Source organism: Nomascus leucogenys, chromosome 22a (genome assembly GCF_006542625.1).
Source record: "Nomascus leucogenys isolate Asia chromosome 22a, Asia_NLE_v1, whole genome shotgun sequence".
Lineage (NCBI taxonomy): Eukaryota > Metazoa > Chordata > Mammalia > Primates > Hylobatidae > Nomascus > Nomascus leucogenys.
Genome location: NC_044402.1, coordinates 61462790 through 61485739, shown reverse-complemented (window position 1 = coordinate 61485739; position 22950 = coordinate 61462790). Strand labels below are relative to the sequence as shown.

General features: G+C 38.1%; 1 protein-coding gene across 5 annotated transcripts in view; it reads left to right on the top strand.

The window, feature by feature from the left end:
* The window catches only part of LRRC1 (leucine rich repeat containing 1), a 128394-nt gene that overhangs the window by 80728 nt on the left and 24716 nt on the right, over window positions 1-22950 (top strand). For all 5 annotated transcript variants that reach the window (XR_004027916.1, XR_004027917.1, XM_030803374.1 and 2 more), the window contains exons 3-7: window positions 3511-3589; window positions 7419-7508; window positions 20139-20195; window positions 20469-20532; window positions 20929-21003. Coding sequence is in view for 3 of the 5 variants with exons in the window: in XM_030803374.1 (XP_030659234.1) it covers window positions 3511-3589; window positions 7419-7508; window positions 20139-20195; window positions 20469-20532; window positions 20929-21003 (365 nt within the window). In the remaining 2 variants the exon portion in view is untranslated. The remainder of the gene's footprint in view (window positions 1-3510; window positions 3590-7418; window positions 7509-20138; window positions 20196-20468; window positions 20533-20928; window positions 21004-22950) is intronic.

Sequence of the window (22950 nt, the reverse complement as noted above, 5' to 3'; positions counted from 1 at the left end):
AAAGATTACCTCTAGGTGATGAGAGTGTTGGTGGTGTTTATTTTCTTCTTTGTATATTTTCCAAATATTTATGTTTGTAATCAGAAAAAAAAAATCATAATTTAAAAGTACACTACTTTAGAATACCTGGTACTGATACCACCACATGAAAATATACGGAAAAGAAAGCCTAATGGTAATTACAACAGAATGCCATCAGTGCTTTTGATAGAGTGATGGGACTTGATGGTGGTAGTGGTGGTTTTTGTTATTTTATTATTTAAACGATTTGTTAAATAATTGTACATATGTATGGGTACATAGTGATGCTTTGATACATATAATGTATTGTGATCAGACCAAGGTAATTAGCATACTTCTCTAAAGCATTTATCATTTCTTTGTGTTAGGAACTTTCGATATCCTCCTTTCACCCATTTGAAACTATATATTATTGTTAACTGTAGTCATCTTGCAGTGCTATACAACAACAGTTCTCAACTTTTTTGGCACCACGGACCGGTTTTGTGGAAGACAGTTGTATTAGTCCATTTTCACACTGCTGATAAAGACATATCCGAGACGGGATAATTTAAGACAGAAAGGGGTTTAATTTGACTCACAGTTCCATCTGACTAGGGAGGCCTCACAATCATGGTGGAAGACAAGGGGGAGCAAGTCACATGTTATGTGGATGGTGGCAGGCAAAGAGAGCTTGTGCAGGGAAACTCTCCCTTATAATAACTATCAGATCTTGTGAGACTTACTCACTATCATGAGAACAGCTCAGAAAGACCTGCCTCCATGATTCAGTTACCTCCTACTGGGTCCCTCCCACAACACATGGGAATTCAAGATGAGATTTGGGTGGGGACACAGCCAAACCATATCATTCTGCCCCTGGCCCCTCCCAAATCTCATGTCCTCACATTTCAAAACCAATCATGCCTTCCCAACAGTCCCCCAAACTCTTAACTCATTTCAGCATTAACTGAAAAGTCCACAGTCCAAATCTCATCCAAGACAAGGCAAGTGCCTTCCATCTATGAGCCTGTAAAATCAAAAGCAAGTTAGTTATTTCCTAGATACAATGGCAGTACAGGCATTGAATAAATACAGCCATTCCAAATGGGAGACATTGGCCAAAACAAAGGAGCTACAGGCCCCATACAAGTCCGAAATCCAGCAGGGCAGTCAAATCTTAAAGCTCCAAAATGATCTCCTTTGACTCCATGTCTCACATCCAGGTCATGCTGATGCAAGAGGTATGTTCCCATGGTCTTGGACAGCTCTGCCCCTGTGGCTTTGCAGGGTATAGCCCCTTACCTGGCTGCTTTTACTGGCTGGCCTTGACTGTCTGGTGGCTTTTCCAGGTGCACGGTGCAAGCTGTTGGTGGATCTACCGTTCTGGGGTCTGGAGAATGATGGCCCTCTTCTTGCAGCTCCACTAGGCACTGCCCCAGTAGGGACTCTGTGTGGGGGCTCCAACCCCACATTTCCCTTCTGCACTGCCCTAGCAGAGGTTTCCCATGACGGCCCCGCCCCTGCAGCAAACTTCTGCCTGGGCATCCAGGCATTTCCATACATCTTCTGAAATCTAGGCAGAGGTTCCCAAACCTCAATTCTTGACTTCTGTGCACCCACAGGCTCAACACTATGTGGCAGCTGCCAAGGTTTGAGGCTTCCACCCTCTGAAGCAACAGCCTAAGCTATACTTTGGCCCCTTTTAGTCAGAGCTGGAGTGGCTGGGATGCAGGGCACCAGGTCCCTAGACTGCACACAGCATGAGGACCCTGGACTGGGCCCAGGAAACAATTTTCTTCTAGGCCTCTGGGCCTGTGATAGGAGGGGCTGCCATGAAGACCTTTGACATGCACCGGAGACATTTTTGTCATTGTCTTGGGGATTAACATTAAGCGTCTCGTTACTTATGCAGGTTTCTTCAGCCAGCTTGAATTTCTCCTCAGAAAATGGTTTTTTTTCTATCACATTGTCAGCCTGTAAATTTCCCAAATTTTATGCTCTGCTTCTCTTATAAACTGAATGCCTTTAACAACACCCAAGTCACCTCTTGAATGTTTTGCTGCTTAGAAATTTCTTCCACCAGATACCTAAATCATCTCTCTCAAGTTCAAAGTTCCACAAATCTCTAGGGCAGGGGCAAAATGCTGCCAGTCTCTTTGCTAAAACATAACAAGTCACCTTTGCTCCAGTTCCCAACAAGTTCCTCATCTCCCTCCTCGGCCTGGACTTTATTGTCCATATCGCTATCAGGCTTTTGGTCAAAGCCATTCAACAAATCTCTAGGAAGTTCCAAACTTTCCCACGTTTTCCTGTCTTCTGAGCCCTCCAGACTGCTCCAGCCTCTGTCTGTGAACCGGTTCCAAAGTTGCTTCCACATTTTTGGGTATCTTTTCAGCAGCACCCCACTCTACTGGTGCCAGTTTACTCTATTAGTCTGTTTTCATGCTGCTGATAAAGACATACCCGAGACTGGGCAATTTACAAAAGAAAGAGGTTTAATGGACTTCCAGTTCCACGTGGCTAGGGAGGCCTCACAATCACGGTGGAATGCAAGGAGGAACAAGTCACATCTTATGTGGATGACGGCAGGCAAAGAGAGCTTGTGCAGGAAAACTCCCCCTTATAATAACCATCAGATCTCGTGAAACTTACTATCATGAGAACAGCACGAGAAAGACCTGCCCCCATGATTCAATTACCTCCTACCAGGTCCCTCCCACAACACATGGGAATTCAAGATGAGATTTGGGTGGGGACACAACCAAATCATATGAGCAGTTTTTCCACAGACCAGTGTTGGGAATGGTTCTGGGACAAATCAAGCTCATTACATTTACTGTGCACTTTATTTCTATTATTATTACTTTGTAATATATAATGAAATAATTATACAACTCACCATACGGTAGATTCAGTGGGAGCCCTGAGCTTGTTTTCCTGCAACTGGACAGTCCCATCTGGGGGTGATGGGAAACAGATCATCAGGCATTAAGTTCTCATAAGGAGCACACAACCTAGATACCTCGCATGGGCAGTTGACGATACGGCTCATGCTCTTATGAGAATCTAATGTGGGCACTGATCTGACAGGAGGTGGAGCTCAGGCAGTAATGCAAGTGATGGGGAGTGGCTATAAATACGGATGAAGCTTCGCTCACCTGCCCGCCGCTCACCTCCTGCTGTGCATCCCGGTTCCTCACAGGTACTGGTTCGTAGCTCAGGGATTGGGGACCCCTGCCATAGAACACTAGAACTTATTCCTCCTATAGCTATAATTTTGTCAGAGATTTGATGTTTTTAATATTTTTCTTTAATGTGCTTCTGTTGAGAATATATCTTGTATTAGGAAAGCAAATATAAATTCATTAAAATACTTTATAAGTCTAGGTCATGTTTGAATGGAGGTAGGAATTTCCAGATATTCTCTTGTGAGTGTGATCCATCTTGAGAATGATGAAAACTGTTAATAATGATGGCAAATTATAGACATTTTCTCTACTCCTACAGAGATTCCTGAAATTCCAGAAAGCATTTCATTCTGTAAAGCACTGCAGGTAGCTGACTTCAGCGGAAACCCACTGACTAGGTAAGCTTTCCGCTTACTTTTCTATCTATAGTAGTAAGGATATCTTTTTTGAGAGCCAAGTGAAGAACACAGTCAGGTTAACCATCTTGGAGGTACCTAGATGGATCACTGTCTTTATCAAGGATGGTTGACTTTCACAGATATTTCTTTATAAATAGCCCTGTACAATGAAAGGCATACTATTCTTTTGATAGAAACCTCAAAGGATGTTGTAGGGATAAGGTGCAGCACAGCAAAGTGTACAAAACAGGATGAGGAGTGCATTTCTGAAGCAATGTGAAGAGTTGTAGTGCAACCGCCACCTCCCAGGTTCAAGTGATTCTCCTGCCTCAGCCTCCTGACTAGCTGGGACTACAGGCACCTGCCACCATGCCTGGCTAATTTTTGTATTTTTAGTAGAGACAGGGTTTCACCATATTGGCCAGGATGATCTCGATCTCCTGACCTCGTGATCCACCCACCTCAGCCTTCCAAAGTGCTGGGATTACAGGCCGGAGCCACCTTGCCCGGCCATGCTATCTTTTTGTCTCAACTTTCCTCTAGCTCTGCATTAAAAAACAAACAAACAAAAAAACAAAAAACCCCTATCAACATCACTATTTCCTTAGCAATAGCTGTGAGGATTTCTTTTTTTTTTCCCCCTGCAAATAAAGCCACCGTGTCAGTTTTACTACTTATTCCAGCTTTACCCTTCCTGGTATGATACAGTCTGTTGCCGAGGCATGGCTGAGTGGCATTGCTGTGAGCTGTTCCTTATGGCTTCTGGCTTAGTCGTGAGTCCACTCACCATGGGCTTTCAGGCATCTTGTTACTAGGATAACTGAATTGTGCCAATGTGCAATGCAGAGATAGCCCTTGGGCATCTGTTTTAGATGTCTCTTTGGGCCAGGTGGGTCCATTTATAAGATTTCTCAAGAATCTGAGAGGAATCTCAGAAGAAATGCACTCTTCCCTTCTTTTCTGTCCTTTTTCTTTTGATCTAGGAAAAGTAAGATTAAACTAAAATTTCTGAGTCATCTCACCCACTTCAAAATTGCTTGGGACTTCTTGGGTATGGAGTGCTGGAGAATGCACTAGTTTTTTTTTTTTTTTCCAATACCTTCTTATTGCCAATAAATAAATGTTTTCTTTTTAAAACTATTTCTGTTTGTCCTTCTTTGAATTGTAGTGATTAAGTTACATGTAACATTTATTACTGAAAAATAGTAATCTAGTAAGCTATACCCTATTAGCTTTCTTACTTATCACTGTCCCTCCAATCTTATCCTCTTTCCCCACCATCTTCCATTCAACTGTCTCTTTTCTTAAAACCTTTCTATAGCTCCCATCTCTATAAGATAAAGTCAGAGCTCCTCCATGTGCTATGTGAGCCTCTTCTTGTTCCTCCATCTGACCTTGGTGTGTCTCTCCATCTTCATTGACCTCAGTTGCCTGTGCTGGATGTCAGTCTCTGCTGTAATATAAAGTGCTTCTAGTTAGCTCATTTCATGCCTCTGTCTTCTTGACGGTTCCAACCTTTTCACCTTCCTTAAGATGCAGTTTGAGCATCACATGTTTTCCGGAAGGCTTTCCCAATTACTACCTACAGGCCCCTCCTCTGGGCTCCCGTAATGCTCTCTGTGTACTTTTTTCATAACACTTGAAATTTACCCTTAAGTTATTTCTCTGACCGAGACTTCTTGACTAACCTAAGGAAGTTACTTGAATTCCTCTATTATTTATTATTGTGTCTTCAACGCTACTGTCATTCCTGGAGTGGAGTAAGTGCTCAATAAATGTTTGTTGAACTGGGCTAAGCTTAAGGCAGCCTACAGGATTTGGCAAGCTGGGAAATACTCATTATGTTGCTGTTGGGTTTTTTTAACCATTCAGTTGCATATTCCTTTTTTCTATTTCTTTGATTTTCCTTTTCTAATGTCTGCTGACATTTGACTTTACTATTATTTCAGTGCTCTCTCAACTGGAACACACCTAGCTTGTGTGAGGCTTTACTGTTTTGTTTGTTTTAATTCTGGCTTTCTATTTGGCAGGTTCTTAAAGTAAAGCCATTTTAATTTGGCAGGTGTGCTGTTTTTTAAGAATTAAGTTGATATCTGTGAGTTGAAGGGACCTTAAAAATGATTTAGTTTGGCTTGCTTATTTTATGGCTAAAGAAACTGAGGCACATGTAGGTTAAATTACCTTTCAAGATCATACAGCTAATGAATGGGAAGCTCGGACTGCAGTTCATTTCTCCTAACCTTGGGTCTGTACTTCATCATCACATCTAGTTTAGCTCTTAGGTTAACAGCCAGTAAAAAAGCACCTATTTAAATCAGTTATTTAAAACTATATTTTTCTTATGTTTAAGAACATCTTAGCTAGTTTTTAAATTATAAAATGATATATACTTTCTGGTTAAAAACTCAGGCAGAACAGATAAGTTGCATCTTTTGAATTATAAGTAAAAATCTTACCTCTGTTACCTGTTCCTCAGAACAAATTCCAGTGATTATAAATATTCCAGTTAATACCCTAATCTTGTGGGTCTGGATTTGGTTTTGAAGTTTGGAATTAACCTATATTAAATATCAAACATAATGTTATGTAGGCCTTTTTTTAAAGGAACCTAGAAAGATAAAAATGGAAGATTCTAATCTAGAGACCATCACTAAAGCCAGAAATCTCTCCCCCACTGAAAAAAAGTGATACTTAAATGTTCTGTTGTCTTTATTAGCAGATTTATGTTTAATAACCTTCAGCATTTTAGATGCAATGAGATCCTTTGCCTTTAGTTAGGTTTTCCTTCCCTCCCTAAATATGGAAACCATAGAAATATTGAAACTAAACTTTCTTTGTAAATTTTAAATAATGATTTTATTTTAAAGCCTTGTTATTCTGTAGAGTTTAAGGGACATATAAAAAATATCCCTTTGTGTAGAACATAGTAAAACATAAAATTATTTCAGGTGGTTGGCAACTTAAATAGAACTAAAAGAAAAATGTTAAGAAAGCAGCAGTTGTCACAGTGGTTCACACCTGTAATCCCAGCACTTTGGAAGGCCAAGGCGGGTGGATCACTACTAGGTCAGGAGTTCGAGACCAGCCTGACCAACATGGTGAAACTCTGTCTCTACTTAAAAATACAAAAATTAGGCGGGCGTGGTGGCACGTGCCTGTAGTCCCAGCTACTCAGGAAGCTAAGGCAGGAGACTCGCTTGAACCCGGGAGGCAGAGGTTGCAGTGAGCCGAGATTGTGGCACTGCCCTCCAGCCTGGGTGACAGAGTGAGACTCCGTCTCAAAAAAAAAGGAAAGTAACAATTGTCTGTCAGCGGATCAATAAGTATTCCGTAGCTTTCCCCTGGGTATTATAAACTACAGGAAGAAAAATTATGCAGTAGCTGTCCTGTGTTTTATTATAATCTCATGGGCTGATGAAATTTTCTCTTTAGTTTCTGCTAATCAATAAAGTATTTTTACTCTTAGGCACTTTTAGCTGCAGCAATAATTCATCATTTTCTTTCATAGAGTATTCAGTAGTCTCAACATTTTTTTGCCTTTATTCTTAGAGCTTGCATATCTTTCTACTTTAATTATTTCTAGATCACCATAACAATGTGTTTATCATGCCCCTGTACACCTTTTATGTATATGAAGTCTTTGTTTTTTCCTTACAAGCATCTTATCTATAGGAAGACCAGGCAAACATGCCATATATAATGTCGTTTTTAGGAGGTTATTTCAGTTAGCACATAGAATAAATCATTATATTTATGCTTGGTATACACTATACATGAACTTTTCTTTTTTAATTTACAGCATTTTGTTTGTTTCTTTGTTTCATTTTAGGTTGCCAGAAAGCTTTCCTGAATTACAGAATTTAACATGTCTTTCTGTAAATGACATCTCACTGCAGTCTCTACCTGAAAATATTGGCAAGTAAGTTTTTTTGTGAAGTTTGGGTGGATCAGGGTGAAAGGGGGTTTATATCATCAGCTCTAGCCTCCTTCCCTTTTAAAGCTCCTATTTGTCTACTCAGAAAGCCATTTACTCCTTCTTTAATGTGACCTTCAAGAAAGATTATAGCCAGCCTCCTATGTTTTTGCATCTAATTGTCCCTAAATTTTATTGGTTTAAAAGGGTGCTGCTACTTGTTACTAGTAAAAACCCTAAATTGTTTGGAAGGGCTCTTTAAACTGATATATGGCAAAGTAGTTAATTTAAGCCAAGTACTATGTGTCATGTAGGTGGTCAGTAAATACTGGTAGAAACAACCCCTCAGTAATTTTAAACCACGCTGGAGAGCCAACAACAACTCCATTAAAAACGAGAAGTATGTGCCCCTAAAGAACAGCTATGTCTGACAGTATTTGTGAACTGTGGATCCAAGAATAGGGAATGAGAATGGTGTATTTGGAGAGTGGGAGTGGAGCTGGGAGAGGAAAGGAATGATATGGGCACGTTCCATGTTGCTGGCTTAGAGGTTGTGGAGAACCTAGTCATGGCAAGAAATAGAATCCATTGAAGACAATGTATGCTGGTGAATAAATGTTCTGTTATACATTCCCACGGATGAACTAGTTGAATTATCTTTGCAGACTTTTTTCACTTTTCCAGGACATGCAGTAGGTTAAATCAGGTTGATGCAGTAGCTCATGCTTAACCACTTAAAAAAAAAAGTCTGACTTGTCTGCCCTAACCTGGTAGACCAGTGTTCCCTAGCATCATAAGTGATTTTCCTTGTTTGTACCTGTCCTGCGTAAGTTCTAAGACAAAACAGAGACTTGCTCTTTGAGAACCGCAGTAAGCAGTTGGGCACAGTCTGACATGTCTGTTTTGCAAAAGTTCTCTTTCCAGAGGTTTATAAGAATATTTGCAGACAGCTTTTCCCTCTCCTTTCCATCCTCTTCAGGCAGAAGACAACTAGCTGACACCTGTTCAGCCAGCAAGTTGGTGTTTTTCTGAAATGCATACTGATGTTTTATCTTTATGCCATTAGACTTGCTAATTAAAAATTCTGCCCTTAAACTCTCAGGAGGAGAAGAAGACAGGAAGCCCTCAATACACTCTAGGTTTATGGTATCAGTTGCAGAGAAAACAGTGGTATTCTCTTGTGAATTTCATGCATGTACAATTCACTTTTGCTGTATCAAGTGTCAGATATTTATAATGTAATAATTCTTGTGCTGGGCATGGTGGCTCACACCTGTAATCCCAGCCTTTTGGGAGGCTGAGGTGGGAGGAATCCTTGAGCCCAGGAGTTCAAGACCAGCCTGGGCAACATGATGATAACCCATCTCTGCAAAAACAAAAAAAAGTTAGCTGGGCCTGGTGGCCCAAGCCTGTAGTCCCAGTTACTTGGAAGGTTGAGGAGGAAGGATCACTTGAGCCCAGAAGGTTGAGGCTGCAGTGAGCCGTGATTGTGCCACTGAATTCCAGCCTGGGTGACAGAGCAAGACCCCATCCCCGCTTTGCCCCCCGACACAAAAGATTCTTAAATACAGTAGCCATTTAAACACCCAGACTGACACTGTCCTCCTCTTGCTCCTCAGGATGTCTGGAGTTTAATCCCCTTGTTACCCTCCCTTCCATTCATTCTTAGTCTGCAGCTGCCTAGATGGTTCTCCTTTCTAGCCTCTGATTCCTACCCCTCTCCTTTTTTCCCATTTTGTGTCTTTTTAAAAAGTCTTAATGCTTTAAGATAAAATATGTTATTAAACCAGAGTGTCCCTCTCACCCTCTACTGTACTATTTTAATGGAAAGTATTATTTTAGAATACATTTTTTACAATGTTCATTATTATATATTTTCTGTTAATATCTACCTGTTTTTGTCAATGTTCAAGTTTTTTTGTTTTGTTTGTAGACTTAATCAGCTTCTGTTACTATTATAGCATTGTGGATACTGATTGTTTACTGAATAAAATGCCACTTTGATCTTGAAATTAACTGATTCTTATTATGTCACTTTGTGAAATTAAATGAAAAAGAGAGAGTTTTCTATTCTTCGTTGTTAGTAATTTTGTTACCATAACAAGAAACTATGATTTCTTCCTCATGCATGCTCAAGTAATGGCCTGTTCTCACATATCAGAAAGAAACAATCAAAGAACAAATTCTTCCTTGGAGAAGATTGGGCATACCTGGTGTCCAAGACCTTGTGGAAAAGGCACTTGAAACAGTGAATTGTTGAGGAAACCTCATATATGCATAAGTGCACTACATTTAAAGCAAATTATTTGAAACCTGCAAGCTTTCCTCATGGGAAGGCTTCATTCGTTTCTGAAAGGATTCCCAAATAGTTTCTTTAGAGCATTTAACACATTTAGTTAACCAATATTTAGAAACCAGTACAACTTCTTGGAGATGGAATTGTTTTGCATAGAAGACATACCTGTTTAATATTCCACAAAATTTGAAAGAACATGGAATGGCCATTTGAATGTTTGATTCTTACTGTTATCTTTGTGGAGTCTGATGTGGAATCTTTACATAAATTACCTCTGCTTATGTGATCAGGTGGGTAAACCACATTAGCATTGGCCTTGCAAGCTTCAGTGAAGACAGGACTTCATTTTTCCTCTTGGCACGTAGCACAGTAGTTGGCATTAACTGGGAAAGCTACGGATGTCTCAAGGACTTGGGCCTCTTCAGGATGGTCAGGGGTACTCAGACTAAGAGGGGAGGACAAAAGTCTTTATATAGAGTGAGCAGACTTGCAATGCCTTGAACCTGGGGGCACCTGGACACATCTCTCCCATCATGTGTTTGGTTTGCCTATGGTCAGTTAATTTGAAGAAGTTTTTAGGAGTTGATGATGAGCTAAAACTGGACTACGGCTCTCCAGGTCCCAGTCCTGTGTTTTTTTACTACTCTACTCTGCCATTGCCATAGGACAGTTGGTTCCTGGGGCCCTTATGGGCTCAGTAACTTTCTTTTAATACTCCTGGAAATATCTAACAGTTCGTTAAGTAGGTCCAAACATCTTAATAAGTGTTTAAGTCCTAATAACCTAGTAGCTGTTTGAAAAAAATTATACATATAAGTGGAAAGAATGCATATTTTTATTTCATTCTAAATATTCCCAATTATTTACAGTGAGTCCTCACATAAACATCCATAGGTTCTTGAAAACTGCGACATCAAGTGAAACAAAGTATAATGAAGCCGAGTTTACCATAGGTTAATTGATATAAACAAGAGTTAAGTTACTGTGGCATATTTCTGATCAGAAAAACATCATGAAACTTCCAAGCAAAAACCCAAAACAGTTCTAATATTAAACATTGACATAAATATGAGCTATACATACATTTAAGAAAGGTTAATAAATACAGATATAATTATTTACCTAATTTTTGGAGAACCAGTGAGGGATGGCAGTTATAATGGTGGTGGGTTAAATCAAGGAATAAATGTTTGCAAAGCAAAAATTTTAAGGAGCACTTCCTATGGTGCAGTTCAAAGACAATCATGAATAGGGTAGGCTCGCTGATTATTTTTGTACTGCATCATTTATTTTTGCGCATTTGTATGACTTTCATACACTTTGTTAATTTTTATTTTACGGTAATTTGTATTCATTCATTCATTTTCCACCCTGCTTATTCCAGTTCAGGTGAATGTTAAAATTTTTTACCTGCCTTGTCTCTTTCCTAACTGGCTAGGGTGTTTCATTTAATGATTGAAATTTTACATCTTTCATCATGCCTTCCCCAATGATTGACAGGTGAAATAGATCCCAGACTTGCAGGTCATACTCCCCACACAATAAGTACTTTAGTCCTTTGTCTTTACACAGAAGTGTAGTTGCTCATTGTTTAATTTTATGTATATAACTGGTGTATGTACTGGGATCAGCTTGTACTCTGATACTACAGGGACCTTGGTTGTCCAGTTCTCTTTGTGTCTGTACCTACCCTGACATTGTTCTCAACATCACATCACAGGCAGTCAAGTTCAGGTTCTGGAAGATTTGTGCTGGGACCACTTTAGCCTGTTCCTGCATTGTCACTTTTTTGGCCTAATGCGGTTGTACTCAATTTCTAGAAAAAGTTGTTTAAAAGAAGCAACTATTTAAAAAAACAGCTTCTGTTGCTCTAAAACCTTCCAAGAAAACATAATTATTGTCTATTAATATTGCTTACTATCTCTGATGTAATATTAGGGAAACAATTATTTTTAAAGAAACAAATGCTTTACCAAAAGAACTGGTAAGCCTCTTCCTTTTTAATAACATTTCTAACATTTATTTTCCTGCCTTTGTTGCCAGTAAGCTTAAAGCTAATTCTGATAACCAGTGAGAGCAGCTGTGTTCTTTTCTGTGCGATGAAGGGAGAGGTGATGCTGACAGTCTCGGTGGGGTAGGGACTCTTTGAGGTGCATACACTGTCTCATGACACCCTTCCTCCTGAGGCTAGCTTTACCCATCCTGAGCTTTATTAGCTTCCTCTGTGAAATGGAGATAAGTGATCTGCCCAGGTGTGCATTGCTGGTGGGTGGCAGAGCTGGCATTTGAACTTAGTTTCTTCCTTGAAGATACTGCATTTTCTTTACTGCGTGCTTCTCATAATGAACACATTACTGTCTCCCCTCTTTCATGGCCCTAACGTTGTTTCATGAACCTTTTTGCATATTTGCAATTTTTAAAGATTTATTTAAATCCCCTTTAGAAAAAAGTTGGGGTATAATTAAGTGAATGACTTTGTATGTCACTGCAGATGCCAGTTGGCATGGGAGAGCATGCAGTGGGGTCTTACTGAGTCGAGTTCCAAGTCTTGGACAGGATTTCAGAAAACTATCTGAATAAAAAAAAAATTGATATTTTAGATATGCCCTTAAAAACAGTGCCTGGTGAACAATGGCTTTTTGCTTTACTATCATTAAAAACACTTAGAAGATTCCACTGGTAAGGCCAGGAAGGATAATTTTTGCTTTAAGGAGTTTTGAAATGTTGGTACAATGTGTGAATGAATTTGTCTTTCAAAAGAACATTTTAATATTGAAAATATTTTTCTTGGGATCAGTTATATCAGTTTCTACTCAAGCCACACACTTTGTATTTTACTTTTTAAAAATGAGTTACTCTTCAGATGACATGATCTTATATAGAAAGAATCCTAAGGAATCTGTAAAAATTATTAGAGCTAATAAATTAATTCAAGAAGATGGCAGGATACAAGATTACAAGACAAAAATCAGTTATATTTTTATATATCAGCATTAAACAATTCTATTTACAAAACACGAAAAAGTATAAAATACTTAGGATAAATTTAACAGAAGAAATGTAGGACATGTACATGCAAAGTATAAAACATCATTGAAAGATTTAAAGAAGACTAAATAAGTGGTAAGATAATGTGTGTTCATAGGTTGATACTTAATATTGTTAAGATAGCAGTACTCGACAAGTCGATCTACAGACTCATCTTAAGCCCCATCAGAATCCTTACATATATCGTTAATTGATTTTGACAAAGATATCAAAACAATTCAGTGGAGAAAGAATAGTCTTTTTAACAAATGCTGTTGGGAAAACTGGCTATGAACATACAAAAGAATGAAGTTATATTCCTACCTCACGCCAGACACAAAAACTAAATCAAAATCAGAGATCTGAATATAAGAGCTAAAACTGTAAAAGCCCTGTAAGAAAACAGGGGTAAATCTTTGTGACATTGGATTAAGCAGTGGTTTCCTAGCTATGACAACAAAGTCTGTGTAACAAAAGAAAAAATGGATAAATTGGACTGCATCAAAATTTAAAACTTGTGTGCATCAAAGAATACTTTCAAGAAAGTGAAAAGACAACCCACAGAATGGGAGAAAATATTTGCAAATCATATATCTTATCAGAGTCTAGTTACCAGAATATATTTAGAACTTTTACAGCTCTGTAATAAAAGAACCAACCCAATTAAAAATGGGCAAAGGATTCAAATAGGCATTTCTTCAGAGAAGATATACAAATAACCAATAAGCATATGAAGAGATGTTTAACAGCATTAGTCACCAGGAAAATGCAAGTCAAAACCACAATGAGATGCTACTTTATACCCTCTAGGATGATTATAATTAAAAAGATAAATGCTAACATGTTGTTGAGGATGTAGAGAAATTGAAACCCTCATATGTTGTTGGTGGGAGTGTAAAATGGTTTAGCCCCTTTGTAAAACAGTTTGGGTAGGTCCTCCTTAAAATTGAACATAGTTACCATGTGACCCAGCAATTCCATTCCTAGCTATGTATACTCAAAAGAACTGAAAACCTAGGAGGGTTGTTACTGGCATTATTTATAATGAAAAGGTAGAAACAACTGAAATTTTCATCAGTGGGTAAGTGGATAAACAAAATGTGGCATATGTATACAATGAAATAGTATTCCTGGATGAGCTTTGAAAACATGTTAAGTAAAAGAAGCCAGACACAAACAATCACATATTTTATGACTCACTTTTTACAAAATGCATGCTATAGTCAAATCCATGCAGACAGAAATTAAATTATTGGTTGTTGGGGGTTGTGGGGTGGAGGAATGACTTCTAATGAGTATGAATTTTCTTTTCGGTATGATGAAAATTTTCTGGATTAGCTAGTGGTGATGTTTCTAGACCTTCTGAATAAATATATTAAAGACCACTGAACTGTACACTTTCAAAGGTGAATTTCATAGTTTGTGAATTGCATCTCATTAAAAAGAATGGACCTTAGGCAAATTTGAAGCTGGGTACTGCTGAAGGATGATGTTATACCTGGGAAACCGACCCAGTTTATTCTTACAGGAAATACTCTATAATGTAACCTTACAAGTAGTGTGCTAAGATCATTTTGTTTAGTTACTTGCACCTGGTGATCAGACAGGTACCCATAGCCAGAGTCTCCAAAATGCTCAAGTGATGTAGAGTGAGAGTGGAGGTCAAGAGCACACAAAAACTCCAGTGGCAACTGATGGAAAATTCTGAGGTTCTGGGAAGCCTATGATTGTGTCTGGGAGCATGCTGCTTTGTATTTACTTGATATGCCCTTCCATGAGATTCCATATCCTTTACCGTTAAACGAATACCCTCAAATATATTAGCCTAAATATCTCTACTCCCTATTTAACTGAGTTGTCTTCTCCAAAAATAGCATTCTTAGAGGAGAAGGAATATATGTAATGAAATAGTCCAGTACCCGAAACAGTTATTCAGTCACTAAAAGGTCATTATCAATAAACATTTAATTATTACAAGTCACTGATAGAAGTAGAATGAGTAGGCCCTAGGTTCTCTGGCAGATTGAACTAGAGTGTGTGGGTCTGATTTTATGTCTACTGAATCTGCTGCCCTTGGGAATGGTGACCTTAATTTGAGTGAGCTTGAACTAAGTGATCCATGTGGCCCACAGTCACAAGGCCTAGTGCTAGACAGCTTACCTATAAGTGCATGCTGCCTAAAAGGAGTAAATCCTTTTTTTGAAAACTATTACCATATTTAATGTTCTTTTTTGAGGCCTGGGATTTACTATAAAATATTTATTATTTCAAAAACAAAAATAAAGATTTTTTTAAAAAAGTTTTCTAGAGCAAAGCCACCATAAGAAAATTTGTAACCAGCGGTTTCTTGAATTCTAATTTGATGTTGAAAGAGTAGAAGTATTATGAATGTATAAGCAACTCCCCATTCCCCCATTAATAGTTTTTCCCAATCAAATAATGTTGCCATAAGTAGTAGTTGTTTTATATATTAATGGGTTTACAGTGAACTGCCATTTGTTTGTTTGGTCTACCTTAATGTGTTTTACTCTTTATTTTCTTAATGATTTTGGCTGCTAAAATGGAAAAAAAATTAACTCAAGTGGGTTTAAAAGGGTTTTGAAAACATAGTGGAGAACAGATGTAAATTCCTTAAAGTAACCATTCATCCAGTCACTGAAATAGAATCCTAAAAATACAGTTGGCCTACATTCTGACTTACAAAAGAGTGCAACTTTTGTCCCTGCTCTTATGAACAGTGTAAAACATTAAGAATTAGTGTGCTGAGAAGAAATACTTCATGTATTCTTTTCCTGCAGGAGCTTATTAGGTGTGCTCTCCTGCCCCCCAACTTCCCTTGTTGGTAAAAATGGTAAGAATTGACAGGGAGGATAGAAAGTCATGTTTTTTTTTTGGTAGGAGGAGGAAGAAGAGGTCATTCCAGCAGTATTGTATAGAAATTAATTTGTCAGAAATTAAAATTGAAGGATGAAATGTTTGTTAATAGGGTTCTAGTTAAAAAAATCAAGGTATCCATAGACAGTAAGATACTGTGAAATTGTTGAAAAAATACTGGTATGTACAAATAAAAAAGAAGACAAAAAAATCTGGTAAGTGAGGAAAGCAAAGTGCCGTATATATATATAGAATGCTACCTTTCTTGTAAAAAAAAAAAAAAAAAAAAAGAGGGAGAGAGACTATACATTCACACCTAAAGAAAGCCCTGCATGAATCCATACAAAATTTTTAAGGTAATTTCCTGTGAAAACGGTTTGGTGGTGGGAAGCTGGATTGATGGGGGAAAAGAAGGAACTCTACTGAATATATTGTTGTAAATATGTATAAATTGGCCAGGCGTGGTGGCTCATGCCTGTAATCCTAGCACTTGGGGCAGGCCTAGGTAGGCGGATCACCTGGGGTCAGGAGTTCGAGACCAGCCGGGCCAACTATCTGGTCTGGTGAAACCCCATCTCTACTACAAATATGAAAATTTGTAGTAGAAGACTACTATTTGTGTGGTGGTGCATGCCTGTAGTCCCAGCTACTCGAAAGGCAGAGGCAGGAGAATTGCTTGAACCCAGGAGGTGGAGGTTGCAGTGAGCCAAGATCACACCACTGCACTCCAGCCTGGGTGACAGAGTAAGATTCTGTATATTAAAAAAAAAAAAAATATATATATATATATATATATATGTATATATGTACACACACACATAAAAATAAATATGTATATACATAAATATATTATTACCTATTTGCAAAATTGACTTACCAACTCAAGAGTGAGAGGCATCACAACATAGTGCTTAAGAATGCAGGTTCCCTGGTGAATCCTGGCTTTTCTACTTGGTAATTTTGTGAGACCTTGTTCAAGCTTCCTCTCCGTGCCTTAGTTTTCTCATCCGATAAGTTAATTCTCATAAAGAAGTTATAACAAAATCTGTCATATAGTAAGTTGCCAGTATTATTATTAGTAGTAGAACTATTAAAGTATTTAATTTTTTAAATCACATTTGTAAAAGTTTTAGAAATGCCTGATTCTTTCTTGTGTCTCTGTAATACCATGTTTAACTGAAATAGTGGATAAAGGCCTGTGGAGTTGGGGTCTCCCTCTGTCTCTCCTGACCTTCTGATTAGGAGCTTGGGCTTTTCAGCACACAGGATTAGGTTCAGATCCCACTCCCGAAGCCGCTCAGGAGCATGTTCCTTATGGGGTGCTGTAAGAGATGTGAAGATATTTGAATTCAGTGGGTTGCTTTGATGGGACAGGGACTTGATTGAAGATACTGTATTCTGAAAGACCATAAAAGGAGATTATTTATTCATTCACTTTTGTGTTAATGTCTCTGTTCCAATTCTGCATTTAGGCTGATTCTGTTTTATGTCAGCTCTGTTACTACAAATTTGGAGAACCATGTTCTGGAGTGGGCTGGTTGGGTTCTGCGTTTTGGTGAAGGACTGTCCAAGGCAAGCTACTGATGTGAACCAAACCCATAGTTTCATTCTAGAATCACTTAATGATACTTGGAACTGAGAATGACTTGTCCAGATTATGCTGTGAGGTTTGGGCTCATACAGGAGGTAGGAGTCTATAGTCAGAGCCTTTGTTTGCTTTCTGTTTCTTCCAGTCCAGTTACGGACAATGTTTGATGAGTTAAAAATTGGCCAATGCCAGATGTAGGGCGTGTCCTTCAAGGAGTTTTTTAGTAGTGGAGATGACTTCTGTGATTAGTAGCATCTTGTAGCAATCTTTCTGAAGACCCTGACTCAAGGCACACACATTTGTAAGGTACCCAGCTGCACTTAGGGACAAAGGGTGTCTTGAGGAAATAAGGCAAGAAACTGGCTCTGTTAACTTGAAGGGAAAATGTATTATGCTCTAATTGCCATAATAGATATGATTATATTTATTTTAGGGAAAAAACGAGATTCAGCAGTAAACACCTCAGGCAAGCAAGCCGAGCTAATTAGTGAGGGACAAACAGGATTCAAGCCTGGGCTCCAGGCCTCTCAGATTCCATGTGCTCTTTTTAGAGTGGCTTTCATCAGTGGGTCTGTAGAGTCTGATTATAATATCCAAGTTTCTTTATTTTAAATAGTTTAAAATAATTGGGGAAGTATTATCTCAGAATGTAAGGGTATTCTTTTATATACAGGTTGAGCACTCCAAATCCAGAAATCTGAAATGCCCCCAAATCTGAAACTTGATGAGTGCCGAGCATTTGCTCAAAGAAAATGCTCATTGGAGCATTTTGGATTTCAGATTAAGTATACTGCAAATACTCCAAAATCCAAAATTTGAAACACTAACAGTTCCAAGCATTTCAGATAAGGGATACTTAGCCTGTACTTTGTTAATTTTTACTTTTGAAATATTATAAAAATATGATATTTTTTGTTGTTGATGTATCACCCATACATCCACATTTTCTTTACTTCCCCCAAACAGTAGAAACTAAGAGGTTTTATAGCCAGAACTTTTTTACTTAGCAGGATATTATATCTGGGTGTTAGCATGATGGGGGTGGGAACTAGGGCATTTCAGCAGTATTTTTGCTCAAGTGTTGTTTGCTTATAGTAACTGTGGCCTATGCCATTTGCTCTGAAGACAAAATTTAAAGATAATTTTAAAATGTGTATCACATTCTTAAAATAAAATCAAACAGCAAAAATTCCAGTGTGAAAGTAATGGATACCGAATAGATAAAATGACAATCCTAACATTGATTTTAAAAATTTAAATGGGAAAATAACTGAGGGATTACTGTCTTCTTAATAAAACTGGTTAGGCATTACATGGACATTTAAAACTAAAAACAAAGCCCTTTGTTTTTAAATTTTTACTTTTCAAGTAAACTTACGATTTACAGATTATTTACAGATTGCTTTTGGAAGGAGATACTGGGTGGTGTACATCTCATCCTCCTCCCCTTCCTTTTGTTGTTTCTTCTACGTAAACACTTGGTCAAGAGAAAGTAGAACTAGAGAACTGCAACTCTGCACCAAGTTACATTTGATTTGAAGAACGTTGGTGTTAATTTCATGGTGACATATTAGCAGGGAGTTTGTTTTTTTAAAAATAAATTGAAAGTTTTGTTCTTGCTTTAAGTATGAAAATTATTTGGTTTTGTAAAATTGGAGAAGGAGATGCAGGATTTGTACATTTCATAGTACAGTTAAAATATATTTTCTGGCAAACAGGTTTTAAGCATGTATATACACTGTTCATTTAAATTTGCATTTCTGGATGTTATAAAACCAGCCTTGTTAGTACACATGATTCTGGCTTTTTTGTTGGAGGGAGGGAGAATGGAGGATTAAGGCAGATTAGAGTGTTGGGATAATGTCTTTTTGTGTTCTGTGTGCTCAGAAATGAAATTCCTCCAAATCTGGATGTTACTATGGTGATATTAGCAAAATGTGACTTTTTGGTTGGTATAGTTTAGTACAGTGCTTGTGGGGCAATAGACTGAGTCACTTGTTTTCTGAATCAATATGTTTTGCCAGTGCTGACATAACTTCATGAGGGTTTCTGGTGATGCAGAATTGCCACTGCCTGTCAAGATTTGCCCCATCTGTCAAACATCTGTCCCATTCCACTGTGGTCCTAATAGACTGGATTACACCCGAGAGCCTGGAGAATCTGATGAAGAGAGCCTCATTCTAGGGTTTAATAAGAATAAAAGCAACATTATTATAGCTACCATTTATTAAATCAGTCTGTGTTCCAGGCACTGTGCAAGATACATTATGACATTATCCTGAATGCATTTAAATGAAAGTTACTCCTTAGCGCAGCTGCTGCTTGCTCCATGAATTTATGATCTTAAGTAGATCAACTTGGACTCTCTGGACTGAGGTGTCCCCCACTTTAAAACAGGAATGATCTCTCACTGATACTGGGAAGAAGAGCTCTGAGCTCTGCAAGATGAAAGGTGCTACTGTTTTATGCTAACAGTGCATTTTTGGCATTTGAAAGTCTAGACGCACACATTCGGCTTCTGTCTCAGTCCTGAGAGTGGTTGTGTTTTATTGGCTGATAAGTTATTTCCACATATCACATGTACAAGGTATTTGAATGAAGGTGCTTTGTAGTCATGACACACTACTCTTTTATTAATTATTAATATCTCAAGATTACAATTTGAGAGGTAGAGATGGTATTGTTTTTAGTGGGTGTGGGGGGTGGTGATGATAGGTATTTTTGCCCTGGGAAGTGGCCTACTAGGTTTTATTAAGTGTTGCAACTTGTCCAGTGTGTGTATGGGGGAGGGGAGGTAGGAAGAATCTCAGGAATTTCTCTTATACTTTTTTTTCCTTCTGTTCATTTCTAGTCTTTATAACCTGGCTTCACTGGAACTGAGAGAGAATCTTCTTACATATCTTCCTGAGTGAGTCTTTGGGGAAAATAAGAGGAGATTTAGTGCAGAATGAATTTAAGTATTTAAAAAAACAGGACTACAGTATTATGTCAAAACATTTGTGTGTTTTGGGAAGTTTGGGGGATGCCAGCCGGCCTTTTCTTAACAGTCCTTCCTGTGCAATATTTTCTACCATAAAAATCAAAATGGACCTTATTTTTGAAGCTAGTCCAAGCGAGGGATACTATATTGCTCAGCATTTCTAAGTATTCTCTAAGTGCTCTTTATTATTTTTTAAAATAGCTCTCTTACCCAGCTGCGGAGACTCGAAGAACTTGATTTAGGAAACAATGAAATATATAATTTGGTAAGTCCGTATTAGATATTTGAATTTAACTTTGTTTTTAGTTGTGGTCACACAGTATTTGGGGGAGTTCTATAGGGATCTTTACGAAGCCAGTATTTCCACAGAAGTGGGTAGCTTGGGAACACTAGAGAACCAGCTTCATTTCACACAAGTTAGGAATTATGATTCATGGGTGGGGGAGGTCAGGACTAGAGACGATGGACATAGGTGGAAACAACTGGCATTCTTGGGGAAAGTTTGGGCACTTTGAGGAAAGGGACTGGATCTTAAGAGAAGTACCAGTGAACATCCGCTAAGGTACCCAGTTGTTAACAGATGAATTCAGATTCTTTCTTTCTTCAGGGAAGACTGAAAAGTGAATCTTTGTTACCATAACTTTTTTTTCTTTTGTTTTAGCCAGAATCAATCGGAGCCCTCTTACATCTAAAAGATCTCTGGTTGGATGGAAATCAACTGTCAGAATTACCTCAGGTAAGTGGTAATTTCACAGTGTCTCCCCAAAACATAAAACAGCAACAATAAGCTTTGTGTGTTTCTTGCTGCCACATAAGGTTTGCTATAAAAGGATCTTGAAAACCAAAAACATTGATTGAAAAAGCACATTTGGAAAAACATATTGAGCACGCATCATTCTCCATTGCCATATAAAAACTGAAAACCTCAACCCACCATTTGTAAATATAGTAAATATTTCCTTTAGTTTGTGAAATCTGTATTTTACTGTGTCCTTGCTACCCATATAGCTTACTTCAAGCCCCGCAGATGAGTAAGTTGCCAGGACCCATGATTCTGATGGTATAGCCTTCTCTACTCCATGATGTGACAAGTGCTTTAGGATAATTTGACCATGTTTTGCCCCGTAGTAGTGCATGTAAAAGCAATGTTAAATGCTTTTATTTCAGATTTTTCCAAATGTTGCTTATGGTTTAGCTGGCATGTCATAGTGTTCAGGCCTTTCCTACTGTTCCCAAGTGGAAGAACCATGTCCCAAATGAAGTGGAGTCTTATATAGACTTCTGAGCACATGGTCATCTTGTGGAGTCTTAGCAGACAGGCCTACATTCTGAGACAGAAACTGAGAAGTCTAAAACAAACAAAACCAACAGGCATTTTCCTCTTGTATTTTTTTCTCCAACTATTACTGAATTTTATTATTTGATGTCTCTCACAGCCAGTTTTTCATGTGACCAGTTGTAAAGGGCTCTGTACTTTCAGTGGGGAATGCCATATCAATGCAGGGAACCCTAATACTAGAAGAAAGCACTTTAGTAAATTTTTAGTTGTTATAGCACTGAAGTTTCCATGATGTCACCTAATGACTAATGGAACTAAGGAACTAATTTAAGTCTGTTTATGAGATCTTGGCTACAGTTGGGAAAAGGAGACAGATTAGCAACTCTTGTGGGTAGAGTTCGATTAGTACTTAGATTTCTCTAGGAAATATGTGGGAAATCCTGGTTGAAAGAATGCTAGTTACTTTAGAAGTCAAAGGATGGGAGAAAACTATCATGACATTATCAGGAAAGTAATAAAATATCTGTGGGACATAAAGGGGAAAGGAAAGAGTTGTGTATGTTCAGATGTGTGTAAATGACTTTGTGCAAAGTGTGATATTCTAAATATAAAAATTAAAATTCCAATGATTGTGCTGTAAATGATTATTTAAAAATCTCACTTGCTCCTATAGTATAAATGTGTGTTAAATCAGCATAAACACACCAAAAAGTCTCAAATAATTAGATAATAATAATAATCTTATCTTCAATGATGATGGAAAGAGAAAGATACAAAGGCATTGTTAAAAGGAATTAATGAAAAATAAAACAACTTCAAGGATCTGGCCTGAAATTAGTAGAAATCTATTTTAGTTTCCTTTAGACAGGAAATACAGGGACAGGATCATAAGGCAATATCAGGTGGATGATAAGCTGGAAAGAATAGATCAGACCAAATTAAATATAGATGGAGGACTTTGTACTTATGTAGACATCAGGGAGCCACAAGATGTTTTCTGAATAGAAGGTGGTCCAATTATAGGACGAGAACTGGCTGTGTTTCAGGAAGGAAATGAGGAAGCACAGTTTATGGAATGGTCTCAGGAAAGGGGAAGTTAAGACTAGAGCCCAAGAGGCAGAGCTGACAGTCAAGGTAAAGGAGTAATGAGGGTAAGATTTAATATTGGGAAGTGGAATGGAAAAGTGGAGTCAGTGATAAGAGAGAAAGCTTGCACTTTGGGAATAGAAGGAAAGGTAGGTCTTGAATAGAATGTTAGACTCATGGAGGTACTTTACCTTATCCTGGTAGACTGTTTTCACTAAAGGCAGTATGCTGCTTTTAATGTTAAAGACACAGATAGATATGTATGTTCCAGTTTTGCTGGGGAGCAATTGCATTGATGTTTGTGCTAACAAGTGCTAC